The following is a 22,771-nucleotide window of genomic DNA, read 5'->3' as shown; positions in this document are numbered from 1 at the left end:
AATATATTGTTTGGGTTTGTTTTTTTTATTCCTTTCCACACTACACTCTTCATGATGGAGTCAGGATAACAGCTGGGGGGACACTTCATACAAATACGCTGCTGCTGCCACAACTCAACTAGTTTTCCTTCTTGGTTGTCCCAGTCATTTGGTTTAGCCCATTTTAAAATCCACTGATACCATTTAGACACATCACTTCATGATGCATTCCTGCTGGCTGGTTGGAAGACACTAAAGAGGTTGAAGCTCCAGTGCTTACTTGACCAATAGGTAATGAAGTACCACAGGTTTTCCTGGATTGTCAACCTCTCTAAAACTACTGTTTATCTCCACAGACCTTGGAAGTAGGTGAAGCTGTGCTAGAAATGTCCTAAATATTAGACACTGTGAGAATTTTTTTGTCCCAAGACAAAAAGACTTCTACGGCGGCCAACATTGAACGCCTCTCGCTGTACAACACAAGACCACCGTTTTGGGATTTCCATTATCTTGGACACCCCAAAATTGCAAGCTGGCTTTAACACTGCCAACACTATAGAGAAGAAATCCCGCATGCATCCATGGCGATGAGATAAAATGAGTATCACCAGTTTTGATATAATATTTCTGAGGGACTTCCTACAGATTATTAGTACGGTTTACTAGACTACATTCATGCAGCAGTTAAAAATGTCTGACTGCCACTGTACAGCTTTTAGAATATGATATCACACGTTAAATTATACAACAGCACAAAAGTAGTTCAAATGTAAGTAGTAGGTCAAACTAGAGCAGGGCGATATGACCAAAAATATTTATCACGATATACATTTGAAAATTTGCGATAACGATATAACTGACGATATAATTGACACTAGACAAAATACTTTACAACTCCACAACTTTATTAGTGCAAAGAAAATCCCATCAATGTATTTTTACTTAAACTAGCAGCTGTTTTTATGTGCATTAAAGTTATATAAAAATTTAACAGTGCAAATGCAAATTCCTTGCTGACAGTTTAACCATTTCAGTGGAAATTGGCCGACATATCCTCAGCATAACCATGTATAATATCCACAAAACTTAAAAAGAGGTTATACACACACAATACGGTAATATTATCTTGAAGCACAGTACGCATCACTCTGCCAGGCTCCTGCCTATGATAGCCGTAATGCTCCGACAATCCATCAAGCGGTGCGGGTTCGTAGCTTAGCAAAGTCGTACTAAAACATTTGTCAGATTTTCGAGCGCCGTGTACGACATAAAATCGTTTCGAGGTCAGTAAACACAACCAGAATTCATACATAAGGCACACGGGATTATAAGGGGCACTGTCGATTTTCAGAAAAATCAAAGGATTGATTTTAAGTGTGCCGTATTTTCCAAAAAACACGGTAATAACGACGGCTCGCTAGCATGCGCTACCAAAAATAGTACTTTGTTGTGTATCTGACGGATGAAAGCTAAACCAGTTCCACACCACTGAAGTTGCAGCATTTTTACAAACCAATTCTGGTTCATCCGTTTCATTCAACGACCCGCTTTCGCCCTTCTCATTCTCCGCCATGCTTTTTCCGCCATGTGCGTATGAAAAGAAAGGCACTGCGCATGCGCGTTTTACCCATATTCTATCGCGATATTTCATTTTCTTATCGTTGCCCAACATTATACCGGTATTACCGTGAACGGTAGTTTGACCTAAGGCCCAGCCTTAGGTCAAACTATAACCAGCTGCAGTAATAATATAGTAATAAGAATCTTTGTAAACAAGCAAGCATTCAAGAATTTTGAGCAATGTTTAGATTTTAAGTGGATGAGTCAATCTAACAACTATAGTCCTTCATTTATAAACAAAAAGACAACTAATCATGGATATGTGTGGGTTTAAGTGGGCAGAAACTCAGTGTAAGAAGCTAAATTTTTGCTATTCTTGCCAAGAAATGAGGAGATATTCATATAAGAAAAGCTCTAACCGCTGTATTATGGCATTTTGATCCAGAAATGCAAACCTCCCAACATTACTACTGGAAAAATTCTACTCTTCTTTTTAAAAATCTGTAAAAACATTCACGCAATTACATGAAATCATCATGCTTTACCCACCGCTGATATATTATTACTGCTCAAGACGCTTAAAGAGTACCAGCAAGTCCAGTGTTTTGCACAGGAAAGAGTGCCTAACTGTACAGAGGAAGTTGCGAAACCGTAAGTGAGAGGTACAGCAGCGGGGCAAAGCTGTCAAAAATGGCACTGAAAATATTTGCTGAAACGTGCACTGAAACCGCAGTCTAATAAAAATGCTTCAAACACAGTAAAAGCTCCAGTTGGGATTTCCCATTAACTTGGCCATGATTTAATGTCTGGGGGTGCACACCAACAACGGCATGTTATTTATTCTTAAAAGGCATTGTTTGCCTGTGTTCAGCGGAGCAGCGAGAGGTTAGCCTGCGAGCATGGATATCACCCAACTGAAACGCTAGCCTGGCAGCAGGGATTCATGATTTATGAAAAGTTTTTCTGCCACAGTGGCTGCAGAAACATTGATAAGCAAGCCAAAATCAGCTTCATCACAGAAGCTCAAACCAGAAGCTCGTGTATTACTTTCACTATGTTTAATCTGAATGAAGGCACGTGTTTCGAAAAGTGCCCTGGCTCAGTGATATTACACCGGGGCAGCATACACACAACATTGAGGCAACTGTGGCCTGAATTATCATGATGGCACAGCCAGAGTACACATAACTAGCTGCTGTTTTAAAGCCCAAACACTATCATAACACTTGAGTCCTAAGAGGTTAAGGACAACTTTTGATGGCGTGTTTTCTGCACAGGATTGTTAGTGAAGTACCCTGCAAACCTGTCCAAACAATAGTCCGCTCTCTTAGCAGCCTCTTCAAGTTGGTTCCATGTGTGGCTGAACTTGCTGCACCACCACCACCCCCCCACACACACACACCCTGACCCCACCCCTCTCTACTGGTCTCCTTGTCCTCATCGGGAATAAGTGACTATATAACAAATCGGTGAGGCATGCATACTGCCAAGGTCACTGGGTTTGCATGAGGAGCTGGCTAATGTTGCCCACAGAGAGTATACTTTGCCAGTTTGAGTGGGTTCCAGCTCTAGTATTGCTGGAGCTCAGTTCAACTCCTGCTGGAGCTAAAGTCCTTCCTGTACCCTCCAGATGGATAACAGAAACCCTGTTTAGCTGACTATTGATCGACCGCAGTGCCCCCCACCAAGGTCTCTCCACTCTAAAAAGGATATACCAACACATTTTAAATGTTTAGTTAAAACCTTAATAAGCCCCCTGCATGGATTGTTTTGGGATTTTTTTTGCAGTCTGATATGCTGTTGAGTATAATGCAATAAGGTAAATGTTAACATCATACATGCGCATGCATGAGTGTTTGCATAGCGCCTTGCTGCTTTCACATTTCTGTAAAATGTGACCATCCTTTCTCCATGTTGATTAAAAAAAATCTTAAAATCTCAAGCAAACTTTCTGCAGTATCATCCCACATAGCTGCTGGTGAACACCATGATGCAGCCATGTCGCTAACATCTGCGGCAGATTTTGAAGGACTTGCAGAGTGCTTGCAAACCTCTACTCTGAGTATCTGATTGTGAAGGTTGTTTGTTTGACTTTGTGGCTAACGGTGCTTTATCACACTACCTAGTTCCTCTGTCTGACTAACTGGGTGACATGTCGACAACTGGTCTTATCTTGTGAGAGAAACTTTGCTGAGACCTTTCATTTCTGTTACACAGCTAAAGTGGAAAGGAATGCTTATAGGTTGTTTCCTGCAAACTCCCACAATTCACTCTAGATTATCACGGCAGGGCTCATTAAAAGTGGTTATCGTGGAAAAGAGTGCTGACAACCCTTTCAAAATTTTAGAGATTAGGTCATTCTTTATGTGGTCTTTATGTTTGAAAAATAATTACAAACACATTTGCCACTGAAACACTGGGAATTTACAAAGCTGCTGTTAATTTTCTGAGTTAGCATGCTCCTATATTAGACTAAAGTTGTAAACAGTGCTTTAATGTTGCACTTTCCACTGGTTTCAAATCGGTGTACTCAAAAAAGACACATTCTTTGAATAGAGGCACGAGTAACACTTTTTCTGACAGTAATATTAGCCTTTTGACAGACTGGTCAAGTGCTTTTCAGTAGTTTTAACTTCATGCAGTCCCTAATAGTATACTCCTTAATAGTTTTCACTTCATACAGTCTACTTCTAAGGCTTCTCCTTACTGTAAAAATTAGATGTGGTGCATTGATTAGCGCTGTCACCTCACAGCAAGAAAGCCCTGGGTGTGAATCCCAGCTGGGATCTTTCTGTGTGAAGTTTACACATTCAGGTTTAACCGGTAATACTAAATCAGCTGTGGCTGTGAGTGTAAATGGTTGTCCGTCTCTGGGTCTCTTCCACTGTGTTTTTTATCCTGTCTTTTGTCCAGGTCACAGCAGACAGCTGCCCCTCCCTGAGCCTGGTACCCCTGGAGTTGTTTTCCTGTTAAAAGGGAGTTTTTCCTTACCACTGTTGCCAAGTGCTTGCTCATAGGGGGTCATCTAATTGTTGGGGTTTGCTCTCTATTATTCTAAGGTCTTTACCTTGCAATATAAGGCGCCTTAAAGCAACTGTTGTGATTTGGCACTATATTAAAAAATCAGTGGAATTAAATTGTCTCACTGTGTTAGCCCTGTACCAAATTGGCAGCCCGTCCACGGTGTACCTTGGCTCTCACCCTATGACAGCTGGGATAGGCTAGTTCTCCCCATGACCCTGAATCAAATAAGCGGAAGAAAATGGTTGGCTCAAAAAACTTTTATGATTTATCACAGAATTACCATCATTAAGGTAGAAATGTGGAAATCAGATTTCCATGCCATCTGCGTCCCATGCTAATGGTGAGCGGCACTGGACTGAGCTTTAAGAAATCTGACCCTTTTTCACCTGCAGCCAATATGCATATTCCTGCCTTTTGCTTGGAAGTGAAGTAACAGATCCTAGAAGCACAGATCAGGTGTATGCAGAGTGCAGACTCAGTTTGTAAAGAGTTCTGGGCACAAAGCCATCCACCTGGCAGGACCCCCGACAGGGAGGTGGCCACAACAGAGACCTGCCAGCTCCCAACAGAGGCCCGTTGCCAAGAGAGAACTTGCTCCTCCCCTCGATTTATTTATTGCACTCATCAAGGTCATAGCCAGTGTGTCTGCCGACTGAGAGCGGAGCAGGAGAGGCACGTGGCTGAGGGAGAGATAGGACAAAAACTGGAGTGCATGTGTGCTGTGATGGGTGTGTTGGGGGGGCTAAGTGATATGGTTAATCTTTATCTTGGCCTAAAACCTACCTGTCAGCAGTATTTTCTCACAACAATGCCCCACTGATTTACATCGCTTTACATGGTTGTTTTATCTCCTGGTGCACTGCGACTGGTGCTGATTTAGTCCAACAGAACAAAAATCTGATCTATACAAAATAATTATATTTGCCATAATTATGTTGTCAAATTATTTCCTGAAAAATAAATATTTGAGGCATTCTTCAGTACGACATTTCTTTTTGTCCTAATTTTCTTGCATCCCTCTATTATAAACGATTTAATCCCGGTAATTTTAACTGTTAATGTGGCCATATTTTCAAAATGAACATGAGTAGAGTAATAAATTACATGCACTAATCAATCTGTCTGTTACGTTGTACAAAGTCCAATAAATGCAGCGAACATTCGCATTCGAGAAGCTGGCAGCAGAAACTACTTGTGCATGGAGAAATTATTAGAAAAACTGAACAGACAGATTAATAAATAATCGCTTCTTTAATCTAAAACTGCACACTGGGAGCAGAGCCTGTTCTTGTCTTATTAAAAAGTTAAACATCTGGGCATTTTCCCTAAATTTTTAATTAAGTGTTGTCTTCAAGATTAGTTTGTGAATTCATACTGTCAGAGCTGCTGGTACATGTAGTCTGCGTTTTGATGTTTTAATGAACTGCTGGATGAGTCGAATCCTTTGGGGTAAATTAAATTTGTATTCTTTTATACCCTACTAAAACGGCACATTGTAATTAACTTAGAGGATAGCGTAATAAATGTAAAGTGATCCACTCTCCTTTTCACTACATTATCTGGTAATTATCCCTTTCTTTTTTCATTACAGTTGCAATTTCATTTTTGTCATATGGAGCACGCTGAGCTTTTAAATGTCAACTGCTTCTGCATACTGAAAGCATTTGGTAGCCCAAACTGAGGCAAAATAAGTGACATATTGCATGCATAACATTCTGCATACTGTGTCTCGCATAAATGTTAACAGTGGAGATCATCATCACCGATTTGCTTTGCAGACTAGTCTGTGCAGCAGCATGAAGGCACCTCTTCGAGCCCAGTGTTACTAATCCTGGCAGCATCAGTCGGCCTACTTGGTCTGACATCCATTTACAGTTCATTACTCAACATTTTGTACTTGTCACACGCCCAGGATTTTTTCTTCCTGGAGCTACACAAGACTGATCAAAAGATAGTAAACCTCAACTAAAAACTAAACAAAAAACCCCAAATGAAAATGGCCAAAATCTTACATTTAGTTGGGCGCTCCAGTTTCCGCCTCCCTCGTTTCTTGCGCGGCGTCATCAGGCAGTCATCATTGGCTTTCTCCAAGTCCTGTTCTTCCCGGCTGGACAGGAATCCGTTCTCTTGAGGATGACTCAGACTCTGGCCCTGAGAGCTGTCCTCCGCACGGCAGGAGGAAGGGTCTCTGGGAATCCCATTCTCGACTTCCCGCTTCTCCTGTTTTGGGAAGCAGGCATCGGGCATCCTGTCTCTGATCCCGCCCATGTCCCCATTGAAGACCTGTGCCATTGCCATAGTGTAGCTGTGGCCTACACTCGCACTGTCTTTAAGAGAGCCACAGCTCTCAACCTGCTGAAAGGAAAAGTGGAGGTCGAAATGTTAACATCCTGATGATCGACCATCCTTAAAGATTCTTACAGCTGTATGCTACAAATTGATGTTTTGAAGTGTACAACAGAGTTGTGCCTCAGCAGTCATGAAATATGACTGGATAGGTGGCTGTGAGATAAACACAACCTTTCTGAATTTACAACAAATCATCCAGTGGATCTGAACGACCCACAATAAAACAGTTGGCACAATCCGTGTCAGGATAAGCACTTTTCAGCGGTGGCTAAATGGCCTTTTTCAAAGAGAATGTGAATGAAAGCATTCATCTCTTTCATATTAGACAAGCCTAATTAAATTTCCTCAGCTCTATCTGGACAGAATCAAACATGTAGCTCAGCTCCGCACGTATTAATCAGTGAATTATGGCAAACTTATAAACTTCAAAGCTGTGCCAGTAAATGTGCTGTACAGCCATTAACTTGCAAGAAGGAAAGGGATTACATTACAGTTCATCAGGTACACTAGTGCACTTTTTCTAGTCATGTATTCATCATTACAGCAGCACGGAAATATGTTGAGAATGTTGGCTGTTTGACAATGGGAAGGCTTTTTCTCCGGCCAGTTTGGAACGCCCAGTCAAGTATTTCATTCTATAAAGCGGAGTAAATTCAAATAGAGTTGACCTGAAGCTGAAAGTTTCAATGGCAGGAACTCAGTCATCAATCCTTAAATAAAACACCAACTATCTTAGAAGACCTAGAAAAGTCCTAAATGTTTGAAGCAATGTAATAGTGTCTTTGCTACTGCCTAAAAATAGCCCTAAAAACAGAGTTAGTGAGACAGTCCCACTACAGGGTCACTGAGGGGAGAAAGTGGAACGTGTCTTGTGAGATTAGACTGTCAGCAGTTACGACAGTATCTGAAACTTTTATCTGCAGGTATTTACAGAAGTTTGCATTTGAGGAAGGGGGAAAGCAATGCCTCAGGAGGCTTGTCTGTCATCGGACGACGTTGAGCAAAGATCCTCTCCAGGAAGGTAAGGATCAAATCCGTAATCTGATTCTTACAGTCTGAATAAGCAAACACAACTTAACAACTTAAATCAAGTTTTAATGTCTGTGTAATGGATGCAATGCAAATTATGAGTAGCAGACATGCAAAAGAAAAAAAAAGCTCCAGTGGAAGTTGCTCTGAATCGTAAAACAAATCTACAGCAAGTTAAAGTCGGTTTCAAAGCATTCTTCAGAGGCCGCAGAACTCTAAACGACTTCATCACTGTAGTAACTGAGAACAAATTAACTGTAAACTGAACAATTGCACTCCTACAAAGAACAGCTCTCCAGTAAATCTCCTTGACACGATGAATGAAAACAACCCAGAGCTCAGACATTATTAATATTCTGACTCAGTTTACTACTAGAAAAAGAGGCTACAGTATGTGTGTGTGCGTGTGTGTGTGTGTGTGTGTGTGTGTGTGTGTGTGTGTGTGTGTGTGTGTGTGTGCGTGTGTGTGGGGGGCCGGTTACGCAAATATCACACACATGCAAAAAAAAGAAGTAAGCAAAGAGAAAACCCAAAAAACTCATATTCTCAGACACACATGCTAGCAACACACAGAACTCACAGTGAACGAATTACGCAACATATTTGTGACATAGTTAACAACATGCAGCCCCTGCTACAGGTCAAAAGTCAAAGTTGGTAAATCAGGCAGCTTAGACAGAGAGAGAGGTTGAAAAAATAAAGACTAATTACCTCAACCAACTTACTGCTACAACATTACACTCACACACCCTCATAGAACTAGGTTCAGTAATAATATGATTATAAAGGTTTCTAAAAATACACATTGAAATTAAAATTAAATGCAGATGTATGAGCTAATAATTCATTACACTGCCTGATAACTTCTTACGTTATTCAGTTAACAGCAACTGGAAACTGTTACACAAATAGAGGTATTTTGCTGCCTTTCTACGTGTTATTGTCATTGATTGAAGATCAGGGCTCGCAAAATCGCTAGCCCGACGTCCCGGGGCTAGCGATTTTTCCAGTCGGGCTACCAAAATCTGTCTCTGCCCTGCCCGTCGGGCTATCATAGGAAAATATATTTCAATGCTTTTGCATTCTTTCGGAAATGTAGCTGGGTAATTATGTCATTGGCATCGGTGAGCCACTGTCAATATGTGACATATTGAAATCGTGTTTGAATTTGCGCTTGTTTTTTGCTTTCACTTTGCAATCGCGGGAACTGTGTATAGAGAGCGACAGTACTGATTGGTGAGTGATGATAATTTGCGCACCAATTCCTCTGACATCGTCTTATCAATCGTTAGCTTACTATGCAAACATGACAAGTGAAATCTCCCGCAGCAAGCTTAAACATGTGAGAGGTTGATCGCGCAGAGAATCGCTGAGCGTTATGTGAGTGCGTGTGTAAAAGCAGCAGGATATATATTTTAGTTCTGCTGAGCCAAATAAGACAGGTCAGGGTGAAGAAGTGACAGCCAAAGAAAAGCTTACCACAAAACGGAAAGGTTATGACAAATCAGACTATAAGGCAAAAAGAAAGTGCAGCTTTATGGTTTCATGGACAAAAGAATTTCTGTGGCTGCGATATGATGAGCTATATAACCAGGGGTGCACATAAGTGGTCCGCAGGTGCGCATTCGCTGTCAAAATAAAAAACGCGCACAAGATAAGAAGTTGCACCGCGTGTTTGCGTACATAAGATTTTCTGGAGGAGGACAGACATTTGTTTAGAACTCTTAAAGATGTCGAAGAAGCAAACTCCTTTAAGCAATTACTTTGGTTTTCCTCCACCTCCAAAGAAATGTCAGAAGGAGTCCGAACCACAAAAGAAGCACGTATTCTCGGAAAAGTGTTTGCAGGAGGTGAGCTGGCTTCAAACAAATGATGAACGCACAGAGGTGTGGTGCAGAATGTGCCGTGAAAATCCCACTCTAGCGGACAAAAACAGTGCCTTTTATATGGACGCAAACGTGCGTTGCAACTTCTTATCTGGTGCGCGTCTTTTATTTTGACAGCGAATGCGCACATGCGGACCACTTATGTGCACCCGTGTAAATAACATAATGTTCTGCCGGGTGTGTTGTTGCTTTTCCCTCGATTTCTGAGTCGACAAGCGCCTTTGTTACTGGGACCAGTCATTTTAAGAAAGGCCCCCATTAGAACCCATGAGAAATGCAAGAAATGCATTATTGCTCAGTCTGCAATATCTTTCCCAGAACAAACACCAATTGCAAATAACATACTAAAAATAAACCTGAAAATCAGTTTAGAATAGCGTACTATGTTGCAAAGAGTGAACTACCACTGGCAAAATTTAGCAGTCTTTGCAAACTTCAAAAAGCAAATGGCCTCGATCTTGGTTCCACTTGCCTCTTTCCTGTGACTTCAGTGGAAATTTCAAATTCAGGATCTGACACAGACTGATTCATGTCCTACACAGTTCTTACAAGTTCATAGAAATTTCTGTTCAATTAGAACCAAGTATTTGAGTTGATGATTGTAATTTTTATACAATGTTGTAATTTGTGTTTAAAGAATTTTTTGATTAATGTTTTGTTTCCGTTACAATATTATACATTAAAGTATAATATTGTAACGGAAACAAAACAGGAAACAAAACATCAATCAAAAAATTGCTCTCTTTTTTATTCGGGCTACTTAAATTTATTTTGGGCTACCAAAAACTGAAGAGTCCCAGCCCGAAGGGCTACCAGGGATTTTGAAATTTTGCGAGCCCTGAAGATCTTCTGTTTCTGGAAAGCTAGCCGAACAGGAAATATTAAGATGTTTATGGGAGTTTTTCTTTATTTTCTGGGTTTTTTTTAATACCACTCCAGTGTTTGATCTGTTTAACAGAAAACTAATCATCACATTTAACAGGCAACAGGGCTTTTTTGCAGGCAAGTTTTTGTTTGGATTTTTTATATTTTAGCCTGAAACTTCAGAAATTCATCAGTTCAAGTGAGACTAGTGCAGTGCAGCAATAAAGAAGCTGGGTGCCCTAAAAAAGAGCTTAGTCATGTTACTTTGTTCAGGCAGGTTTTCTAAAGGATTAGTTCAACATCTTTTCAAGCAAAACCTGTTTATTCATATTCCTGCCAAGTGCTACGTTCTCATGTCTGTACAATAAGAATTAAGCTGTAGCAAGTATTTTATCAAAAAGACTTTACACACCTTATACAAACTTATTCTATACATATAATATAGTCAGTATATAAATGGCTATCTGTGTACAGCTCCTAAGCTATGCTAACATCCTTGATGGCTTTAGTTTCATACTCACTTTGTTACCTAGTATATTGATCTTGTCACTGAACACTTAAAAAGAACGCAAATATATGTAAAGAGCAGAATGAGTGAGTATGTACACAATAAGGACAAAAGTATAGACCTGAAGCAATGGGGCTAAGATTCAAAGATTAAGAGGTTTGACCCAATACTTTCACCCATATAGTGTGCATTGATAAAATACATACACTTTTGTAGAAAGGACATTTCTGAGAATTTCTCTCCACTGTCTTTGTCCATGTGGGTAAACGCAACATACGAAGAGGGCTAGAGGCTTGTTTACGCTATCCTTTTCAACAATTACCTTCTGTTTTCACTCAGCTTTTGACAGTTTGCATGGAAAACAACATTTTAAAACCAATGTTCCATGTCAGCCTCTTTTCAAAAGAGTCAAACAAAAGAATTAAAAGTGGCTTTCTGACAGCATTTGAAGTTGGCCAATCGGGCATTTGAGTGACTCTTTTATTCAGAGAATAACAACAACAACTGTGAAACATCTATGTGAGCAGAACGCCTGGTACACATGGTCAATGCCCCACAGCTGTGAAAACACTCAGTGAGGCGCCCCGATTCTGCGTACGGCTTTTCTTAATCAGTTATTGATACCACTCCTCAGCTTCTTTAAAAACAGGGGCACAAACCCTCTGGCATATCCCGTCCAACCATACATTATCTGTAAATATTTGTCTAATCCTTTTTTTCCTTTTTGGTTTGTTTAATTTCACAGTGAGAGTTAATTAAGATGATTTTCAACAGAAGCTTATGCAAATGATAACATCTCAGGGAAAGAAAAAATACCCAGAAACATGTTGGCCCTTAGAGTCATTATTAAATCGGAGCTTTTAACTACACAAGGCATCACAAACAGACTGCAAATGGTGTTAGTGAAGTGCATGCATGTATCTTGGAAACAAGGTTCAAGAATATGTCATGTTTATTCATGAGTACAAAGGAGTACACGTTGTGTCTTACAGGTTAACAGCTAAAATAACACTTATTTTTCTACTGAAACTGCTTATAGGTGCCATGTGCAAAGACAAAACAAGAGCTTTCATTATAAACTGGTACATGCCTCAAATAATGTGGCGTACAGATAAACGATTACTTGACGATGAGGCAAAAACACGGCGAGGAGAAGAATAATATCAAACATTTTTAGATGGGCTTTCCTTACAGGCATTTCCGCCATTATAATCTTTCTGCTTGAATGGAATGATGAGATTCACTCAGTACATCGGGCTTATAAATACCAGTGAATGAAACCGAATATGGCCAGGTGGGATTCACAAGAACAATCATGTTGAAACTGGTCAGATGGTTAAACACATCGTTCTGACAATGCTGGAAAAGGGCTGAATTTTGAAACCAACAGTCTGACAAGCACTTCACGCGATGACTGGCCAGCTACAGTATGTGAAGGTGAAAAGGCAGCCATCTGTCCTTCTGCCTTCCAGGAGGGTTTCAGTTCAGTAGTTTCAGTTCTGAAACAGCAAGCCTTCAGTCGTGGTTGGACAACTTAAACCTTTAAAGTACCCATTTTGAGTTCTAAATTTATTTCTTTGCAACTTTCTTTTCTTTTGATATTTGACACTGAAGGCAGGAAACAACGCAAGTCAGCGAGGAGGCTGATATGTGACAAAGTGAAGTGGCTGTCTCGCTCAGAGATGAATTACAACAACAGCAACAGTGAACATTTGAGCATTTGGTACATGTGGTCAATTCCCCACGCAGCTGTGAAAGCACTTACTAAGGTGCCTTGATTCGAAGTAGAGTGTTACTATACCAGGTATTAATACTAACTCCAGGCTGCTTTAACCTCCTAGGACCTGGCGTCCACATATGTGGACATCACATTTTGTGTTATTTAGACCAAAATACTCAGTTTTGCTCTACAAGGGCCTGATATCCACTTACGAGGACATTATACTGCTACTGTTCTATCAAAAATTTTAAACGAATATCCTCATATGTGGCTCTTATTTTTCTTAAAAACAAAAATAAGTTTAAAAAAAAATCTGGTAATTCTTTGTTTTTACATTCATCAGGCCCCAATGTGACCAAATATCAAAGAGAAATTAAAAATGCATGCCGTGGAAGAGTTTGGGTCTTAGGAGGTTAAATTACTTACACAAGCCCTCTGGCACATCATCTGCAAATATTTTTCTAATCCTATTTTTGGGTTTGTTGAATCAGACCTAATCACTGCAAAACAAGTATGCACGCGTGTATACTTGCACTCATGCACTCAAACTACTATAAATGTAATTTGTTTAGACATGTCAACACTCACTGAAAACTGCTTGCGTTTTCTTCCAGGCTTGCTACTTTTAGGTGACTTCTCCTCCATCAGGTCCGAGTCCAGTATTGTTCTCTCACCCTATCAAGAAAAAATGCATGCAACAATTTAGACAAAGTACCTGCAGCTGTTTGGGTAAAGATGCACGTAACACTGAAGGATTTAATTAGTGCATTTTTGTGTACAATCAGCTAGATGGCAGTTTCACCTCCACCAAAGATGCAGCACAAGTGATACTAGATCTATAGGAAACAGAGACAACTGCACTACAGTGAAACACTTGAACATTTGGGAGGACTGGAGCAGGTCCTCCAGTGTCTTTGGTTGAGTGGACAATGAGACAGATAGAAACTGAATGACACATTCCTTTGAACTAGGCTGAAATGAAAGCTCCTCGGACGCAGTGCTGACCTTCCACAGACAATTCCCTCTTGACACCGTTACAAAGACATAGATCGGCCCCCACCTTCCCCTGCTGCAATTTCCCTTTGATTAATAAAACTGTCTAACCCCATGAACAAAGCCCCATGTCTGCCATCACCAAGTACCCCTGGGGTTGACGGGAGAAAAGATGATCCTAATGTAGATGCTTTGAGTTTCAATATTGACTGAATAGAACCACCAGTAACAGGTTTGAATGCAAATGAGAGTGCAACGCCATTCCTGACAGCTGCAGTGGGGGGGTGGAGGATGGAGGGCCGGGTCCTTATTAAATTCCTTCAGTACTGAATGTGAAATTCCATCAAAGATAAACGAGGTCTCTGCACTGTAGGCATTCTCCAACCTCTGCTGACATGTTGATAAGTGTATGTATGTCTAATCTCTAGTGAGATGGCGTAGTACAACATGATAAAATGTTACTATGAGATAGTACAAGCTTTTGTCTATATATAATGGGTGGAGTTAAGTCTAGCAAGAGGAGTTACTGAATTACGGAGGTAAAGTGGTATAAAACATTAATAACTTTAAGAAGCAGCAAACCAGAGTAAAAGCAGTCTCCAGTGCACATCCACAGTTAATTTGTCATCTTAAAGACATTTAACTAAAAATTACAACAATGAACATATGAAACTACGTCGGATTTAGTGTATTTCAATATGACACAGAATTACTGTGCTATGCAGACTATGGACCCATTAGTGACATATTCATATCCATCCCTTGGAAGTATCAAACTGCAATTAAAGATAAAAGCAATTATGGCATTCCTTTAACCTTGGATGTTGGATCTCATGTGCTGGGAATTATTTCATACCTGAGCTGTCTGCGCTTCATCAAGAAGGTGATGCCATGAACACAATCCTTCAGCAATACATGGAGTGGAAGGCTGCGACGCGTTCATGGATAGAGCCTGGTGGGTTTTCGATGTATGGCTTATTTAGGGAGTCATAAATACACATGACATGTTGCCATTTCAATACTGTTTGTGTGCAAAGGTGGCGCTGGCATGAATTCTCCAACTTTCCAAGTGGCACGTTGACTTGAATGGGCATTCCAGCTAAAACTTCAGAGACTGGGAACTTCCTGCTTCCAACAGAATGCAGGATAACTGTGGGACTGAAAAGCGAATCCAAGGTGGAAATGCCTTGAACCTTAATTATTTCACAATGACCAGCAGGAGGCGACTTATGTAGTTGCAAAAAGAAGACTTGCTGTATAATCTATGAGTAAATGGGCCTACTTCTCACTCAATTTATGACCTCAGTAAACACTCTCCTACTGAGTTTAAGACCTCATTCACTCATTTCGCGTGCTGTTTAACACAGCTTGACGTTCATTTTTTTAAATTATGGTTCCATTTACAGTAAATTAACAATAAAGCAGGTTATGCTTTAGGATTTGACTCATAGTGTGGTATTTTGGGGGGGGATTGGCTGTGGTTCAGTAGGTAGAGTGAGTCATCTATTTTTTGGAAAATTTAATCCCTGATTCCTCCAACTCGAAGCATACTTGGGCAAGATACTGAACCCCAGGTTCCTCCCGATGTATTCTTTGGAGAGTGAGTATATGAATGCTAGGTCATAAGTGTTTAGGACTAGAAAAAACCACTTCTATGAATGTTCGTGTAAATGGGTGAGGCTTATAGTCAGTGTTGGGGAGTAACAGAATACATGTACCGCCGTTACGTATTTAAAATACAAAATATGAGTAACTGTATTCCGTTACAGTTACCGTTTAAAAAGGAGAGTGGAAAAGTACGAGCTGTCAAAGAGCAGAAACGGGCGATGAAAGCATGTAAATATAATAATAACCACTGCAGCCAAAAAGAGTGCCTGATGAGCCCAGTTGTAAGTAAGCTATTAAGACTTGACTGTACACTGTGATCATATTTTCCTCTGAAACAATAAGTTCCGTTGGAGCAGCCTTTCAACGCCTCTCTCTGTCTCTCGCTAGCAAAGCGGACTCAGACAACAAAGTAAAGCTAGTTTTCAGCTACGAGCCCAACATGAACCCGACGTATTAGCCAGAGGTCCCTTTACAACGGTTCGGAGCCGCTGACCTGTTCTATACACGCGCGGAATAGTTTTCTATATGAGATCGCTGCAAAAAGTGCAGCCTTACCTAATGTCCACCTACTGTTACTCATTTTATATTAAGATTTAAAAATCGAGTTGCTATTGGTATGGAGAGTATCCTTCAGTAACAGTAATAAATCACACAGCAATAGTACATTCATGTAGTTGTAAAAAGCATGATAATATATTAAGTAATCCAAAGTATTCCGAATACGTTACTCTCATTGAGTAATTTAACGGAATACGTTACAAAATACATTTTGAGGCATGTACTCTGTAATCTGTAGTGGAATACATTTGAAAAGTAACCTTCCCAACACTGCTTATAGTAAATAAGAAAGCAATTTGAGTCCATATACGCTCCTGTTACATTTTTTTTTAAACAAGATGGCAGCAGTAAAATGAGACTAAGCAGCCCACAAATCAACAAGCTGCTTCAAAGTGCATGTGCACGTCTTTTACTTACACTGCATGACTTCATCTGGTCTTCCACCCTGGTGTTACATGAAAACATTAACCTTTTAGATTATACTCTAGTGTCATAATTGAATTGAATTAAATTAATGGAATTAAAGAACAGGAAATGAGGCCACAGGATCCATTCAGCATCAGATCTAATTAAATCATTTCCTTTTATCAGCACAAAGGGTTCAAAAGTCAATTAAATGTTCAAATTTTAAACACTTAGGGGGTAAGGGGTTCTTGATTTGGGCAAAAAGATTACAAGCTGCTAACTGGGCCTTGGAGTTAATTATTCTTTCAACTGCTGTCTCGAAAGTCAAAAATTAACCTCATATGTTAAACCAAAATGGACGGGATTTCCTTCATTTTGTCAGAAAATTATTTAAACAGGAACAATTTTATCTTAGCCGTACAAAATGCGCCCTTTGACGATGATCTTGCCATGTGAAAAAAAAACTTGCAGTATGCAAAGTGAGTTTTTACAGTAGCCTTAGTGTTGAGCATATTTCATGAAGTACCTGGTAGCTGTGACATTCTGGGTTTGAGTCAGTCCTACAGTAAAATCTGCAACTCATCCGATTCTGTGCTGATGAAATACTATAACTATATAATATGTTTAAAAAAATACCATAAAAGTACCACAAGGTCTACTAAATAATTTAAGGGCAAGGGGTTTTAATCATTATAGGCAGTTATTTCAACCGTCTGGCCACGTTTCGCCCTCAGTGTCTGCCATAGCCATCAATGCTCCTGGGAGATAAACTAATTTGCATAAGGAAATAGATATAATCAAGGTAAATGATACTCTGATTGATGGGCAGAGGATTAAAACTGGAAGAAATGGTTATAAAATAAGTGAAAATAATGACATTTTGGTAGAGATAAGCATTTGAACGGTTATTTTACACGTAGATTTGAAACCTTTTGTAAGGGAATGTGTTTTGATGATGGTTCCAGTTCATTGTGCGATCACTAATAGAGTGCCTGGTGCGTCGGTTTTTCCCTACCAGGGCGGCAGAATTTGCATAGATAATAGCACGTTTTGAGTGCAGCCTGGTGTGCAGGCTCATTTGGGAACCACTTACATGGATGACACAATTCAGTGGTGCCTGGCTATCTCTGCAAGGACAGCACAGCACAGCACACCGCTCCTCCAGTTCTCTGTTAGAGAGCTCAGGCTGAGGTCCTCCGACTGAGGACAACACGCCATTTTCACATTCAGCTTCGCCCTAATATTTTCTGAGAAAAACAACAAAAAAAGCCTGGAATATAATTTGTTCTTGCCTGGAGTGAACCCTACTACACTGTCAATATCTCTGCACTATTTCCGTCTGGGTAGCCAGTTATTTAAGGCAATGTCTGTTGCCAGGCAACAAGACTAAGGGCAGTACTGTGTAATGGGAACACAGAAGAAGAGGACAGATCCCCCCAGCAAAAGAGCTGTCGAGCCATTCCAGCTCCATCTCAACCTACACCAGCCAACGCCCACGTCACCAACCACCATTATACCAGTAAATGTCACAGAATACAGCTGCACCTCCCAACAGCCTCTTTGGTGCCGCTGCTATTGCTGCCACACAGGTGATGCTGCAGTTACACAGGGACTGAAATTACAAGTGCGTCTGCATCATGAAAGGTGACAAGGCACGTCACGTGCTGTTGGATTCTACTGTAAAAATTTGCCTATTTCTTCACTGAATAGAGGAATTCATTGCAATGAGGTCTGCTCTAGCAATTCTTTGGACTGCACAGATTAGTGAGTGTGGGTTAATGATTAACGGGAATCGTAAAATTGAGGAAGATTTGAATTGGTTTTGGCCTGAAGTGACTATAGAAACCAATCCAATCCACTTCCTTTCATTTTTAAGGCTCTATCTGTGTAACAGCACGGTCATAAAACTATAAAAAATATAATTCATGTACACATACTCCGTGCCAAGATCATATGAAAATACAAACAGGCAGTGCATCACTGCAGGATGAGCTCAGGGGTGAATAATGTCTTTTTAAATCAGTGCTTCCGAAGACATTAAAAGAAGCACTTTTCAGTGATAGACGATCAAATCCAATTCAATCTTGAGCTCAAGTCAAGTGATTCAGAAACCCTCCTGACATCTTTTTAAAATCACCAGATCATGAGTTAAGTTCCGCAACGTGTCAAGTGACGCATTTTTTGTTGTTATCACGCACATGTTTCTTACCATTGGATTTCCAGGTGAATCAGCAGTGGTGGTGGTGTTGGTGAGAGTGTTGGACGGCATCATTGAGAGTCTTATGAGCTTATGGGTAATGTCTGATGATGGGTAGTGTAGATATGGACTTTCACGTTAAAAGGAAGTTGAAAAGTTTAAAAGAAAATAAAGCAATCACGGATGATCCCCTCTTCTTCCTGCTCTCCTGGAAGTTAAAAGAAGAAAAGCAATGGTAAGATATGTTCAGCAAGTTTGTCTTTAATGTGTTGATTATTTAGTTCCATGCAGACTAGATAATCCAGTGACATATTTTATGTATCTTCTCTAAAATGAAGTTGTTTTACCCCGAGCATCAGCTTTCTCTTTGCTGAGTACACGTCATGTAGCTATAGGACCCTCACAGGCTTCTATAGATACTGTATGGCCACTATAGCCTACAGGCCCCTTGAATGTGTGTTGTGCAGTAGACGACATGAACTGGGTGCATCGTGCAGCCTGAAAATAAAGAGCGCGATGCTCCAAACTAAGCGCAAAAATACTTGTATTTTTGTGGGGACATTTTTCAAAATTCATTAATATTTCATTTCCATCGTGAGAGTCTGGGTTAAAGTTACTCCAGCGGTCTGCCTAACGCGCAAAGCGAAGCCACAGTTACACTGTTTTGCACTCGTGGAAATTTACAACAACAAAAAAAAAACAAAAACAACCTATATTCGTACAGGATGTGTTGAATCTAAGGGCTAAAATGAGACTGGTGACACTCGGTTGTGATTTATTTAAAACATGCTGTATGTAAAACACACTGCCGGATTTACGTCCACGCTCGTGGAAAATAAACGTAGGCAACAACCAGAACGTGTTAAAAAATAATTTATTATAAGGCCACACAGGCGTTCAGTGTCACCGCATTTCCATGCCATCAGCCTGCAATCAGGCCACACGCTTACACCATACTACGATCGACTGATGTGCATATATTATTCAACCGGCTATGCGTTAAAAATTGCAAAGTTTTAGATATCTTTTTACAGCAGGGGAAGTCTGCAATATGACCCAGGGGATTGTGGATCTTTTACAGGCCACGGACACTGAAGGATAACCCCCCGTTATTTCCTTTAATGAGGCCACAGCTTTGAGAAGCCGCGATGCTGGTTCCGTGCTCCAAACCCGGTCAAGTTCACATCTCGACGTCCAATCAGCACATCTGCAAAAAGCGAACCCTAAATCGCTATTTCCCCATTTCCATCGAGCGCCTTCCGGTCGTTCACGTTTTTTGTTCACATAAAGGTTACCCTTCCTGCGTGGTTGCTCGTGGCGGGTTAAACAAATTTACATGCGTGAGTCACTGTGTGTCATTACCCGGTTTTCCCAAGTCCCAGGCCTGACCCTTTTTGTCTTGCTTGCTCCCGGAGCCTCCTTCCTCTTCTCTCCCCGTCCTCCACCTCCCCAGCCGGCCAGCTCTCTTCCAGATGCGCCGCTCTGACTGCAGGGGCCTGAAGTGTGCCTGCTTTTCTCTGGGTCCTAGAAACAGTCATATATCGTGGACTCAACACATTTGCAAATATCTACATTTTTGCACGATAATAGGGCTGGGTATAGTCACTGATTTATATAATCGATTAGATTCCGATTCACAAGGTCCCGATTCGATTGGATTTCGATTGAAATTTTGCCTCAGATAAACAGCTTAAAAATAATTTCTTCGGTACTAAACAGCAGAAATAAGCAATAAGCAAGAAAATAATGCAGAAAACTGAGATTTAAGATGGGAAACTATTCTTGAACTACACTGACAGAGAGAGAGAGCTGTGCAGGAAGTGTGATTTTATCCTGGTGGAAGCAAAACAGCAAAAATAAGAGTAATTAATGACCGTATTTATCAAATTTAAAGCGTAGTTTGATCTTCTTTTGCTGCTGGTTCAGTGAATTTTGGTCGGAGAGTGACAAAACCTGCACCATCAAAATCTATGAGGTGTCGGCTTTCTGCGTTGAGTCTGCACTTTGTGTTTACGTCTTTGTGTTAATAAGAAAATCGATAATTGAAACCCAGCCCTACTCCATGTGTATCCCCCGAACATTTGGGATGCCTTCATATGTTTATTTTGAGTATTTACCAAAGCTATTATAATTAACTAAACGAATATTTGGGGAATGCGTCTATTGAGATTTGTGTACATTGTAATGTGTGCATGACTGTGAAAATAAATGAAACTAAGCTGAATTGAATTGAAAACAAACACTCAAAGTAAAATTAAAAAAAAAAAAGCTCAAATGGAAATGCAAGTCTTTAGTAACTCTGGCCTTTACCTTATACTCTAACATGAGACAGGTAAAGGGGAATCCTGTATAACAAAGATAATTCAGGCTGGGACTCATGCACTCAAAAAAATGAAATTGGGTGGTTGTTACATGCATAAGATCCAAACTTGTAATTTGAACTAAACAATTCCATGTTTCTATGGTGAACGTAATGAAATCATGTAGCATCTGCATGAAATTCAGCAACTTAATTTGTTCTTGTTGAGATGACATCATACAATCTAGTAAGAGCGGTTAGTTGCCTGGATCCAGGCAAGTTGTATTTTTGAGGAATTATTTTATTATTGAACAACAACCATGTTCTCAATGAACCCAAAAAACTCATTAATAACAAAGCTGAATGTTTTTGGAAGTAGTTTTTAGTTTGTTTTTAGCTTTAGCTATTTTAGGGGGATATCTGTGTGTGCAGGTGACTATTACTGTGCATAATTATTAGGCAACTTAACAAAAAACAAATATATACCCATTTCAATTATTTATTTTTACCAGTGAAACCAATATAACATCTCCACATTCACAAATATACATTTCTGACATTCAAAAACAAAACAAAAACAAATCAGCGACCAATATAGCCACCTTTCTTTGCAAGGACACTCAAAAGCCTGCCATCCATGGATTCTGTCAGTGTTTTGATCTGTTCACCATCAACATTGCGTGCAGCAGCAACCACAGCCTCCCAGACACTGTTCAGAGAGGTGTACTGTTTTCCCTCCTTGTAAATCTCACATTTGATGATGGACCACAGGTTCTCAATGGGGTTCAGATCAGGTGAACAAGGAGGCCATGTCATTAGTTTTTCTTCTTTTATACCCTTTCTTGCCAGCCACGCTGTGGAGTACTTGGACGCGTGTGATGGAGCATTGTCCTGCATGAAAATCATGTTTTTCTTGAAGGATGCAGACTTCTTCCTGTACCACTGCTTGAAGAAGGTGTCTTCCAGAAACTGGCAGTAGGACTGGGAGTTGAGCTTGACTCCATCCTCAACCCGAAAAGGCCCCACAAGCTCATCTTTGATGATACCAGCCCAAACCAGTACTCCACCTCCACCTTGCTGGCGTCTGAGTCGGACTGGAGCTCTCTGCCCTTTACCAATTCAGCCACGGGCCCATCCATCTGGCCCATCAAGACTCACTCTCATTTCATCAGTCCATAAAACCTTAGAAAAATCAGTCTTGAGATATTTCTTGGCCCAGTCTTGACGTTTCAGCTTGTGTGTCTTGTTCAGTGGTGGTCGTCTTTCAGCCTTTCTTACCTTGGCCATGTCTCTGAGTATTGCACACCTTGTGCTTTTGGGCACTCCAGTGATGTTGCAGCTCTGAAATATGGCCAAACTGGTGGCAAGTGGCATCTTGGCAGCTGCACGCTTGACTTTTCTCAGTTCATGGGCAGTTATTTGGCGCCTTGGTTTTTCCACACGCTTCTTGCGACCCTGTTGACTATTTTGAATGAAACGCCTGATTGTTCGATGATCACGCTTCAGAAGCTTTGCAATTTTGAGACTGCTGCCTCCCTCTGCAAGATATCTCACTATTTTTGACTTTTCTGTGTCTGTCAAGTCCTTCTTTTGACCCATTTTGCCAAAGGAAAGGACGTTGCCTAATAATTATGCACACCTGATATAGGGTGTTGATGTCATTAGACCACACCCCTTCTCATTACAGAGATGCACATCACCTAATATGTTTAATTGGTAGTAGGCTTTCAAGCATATACAGCTTGGAGTAAGACAACATGCATGAAGAGGATGATGTGGACAAAATACTCAT

General features: G+C 40.5%; 1 protein-coding gene across 7 annotated transcripts in view; it reads right to left on the bottom strand.

Moving 5' to 3' along the window:
* The window catches only part of dnmt3ab (DNA (cytosine-5-)-methyltransferase 3 alpha b), a 52,687-nt gene extending 32,513 nt beyond the window's left edge, over positions 1-20,174 (bottom strand). For 2 of the 7 annotated variants that reach the window (XM_084913888.1, XM_084913892.1), the window contains exons 1-4: positions 20,043-20,174; positions 18,693-18,888; positions 13,508-13,594; positions 6,576-6,918 (exon numbers count right to left, since the gene is read on the bottom strand). In XM_084913888.1, the coding sequence (XP_084770014.1) occupies positions 6,576-6,918; positions 13,508-13,594; positions 18,693-18,755 (493 nt within the window). In that variant the 5' untranslated portion in view covers positions 18,756-18,888; positions 20,043-20,174. Of the gene's footprint in view, positions 1-6,575; positions 6,919-13,507; positions 13,595-18,692; positions 18,889-20,042 lie in introns of those variants that run through there. The other 5 variants (XM_084913889.1, XM_084913891.1, XM_084913890.1 and 2 more) reach the window with 3 other exon arrangements.
* Positions 20,175-22,771: the final 2,597 nt, after the last annotated feature.

The sequence above is a fragment of the Perissodus microlepis genome, chromosome 19 (genome assembly GCF_051167445.1).
Source record: "Perissodus microlepis isolate ML-2025 ecotype Zambia chromosome 19, ASM5116744v1, whole genome shotgun sequence".
Classification (NCBI taxonomy): domain Eukaryota; kingdom Metazoa; phylum Chordata; class Actinopteri; order Cichliformes; family Cichlidae; genus Perissodus; species Perissodus microlepis.
The sequence above is the reverse complement of the archived record's forward strand: the minus strand, read 5'-3'. Positions and strand labels throughout refer to the sequence as shown.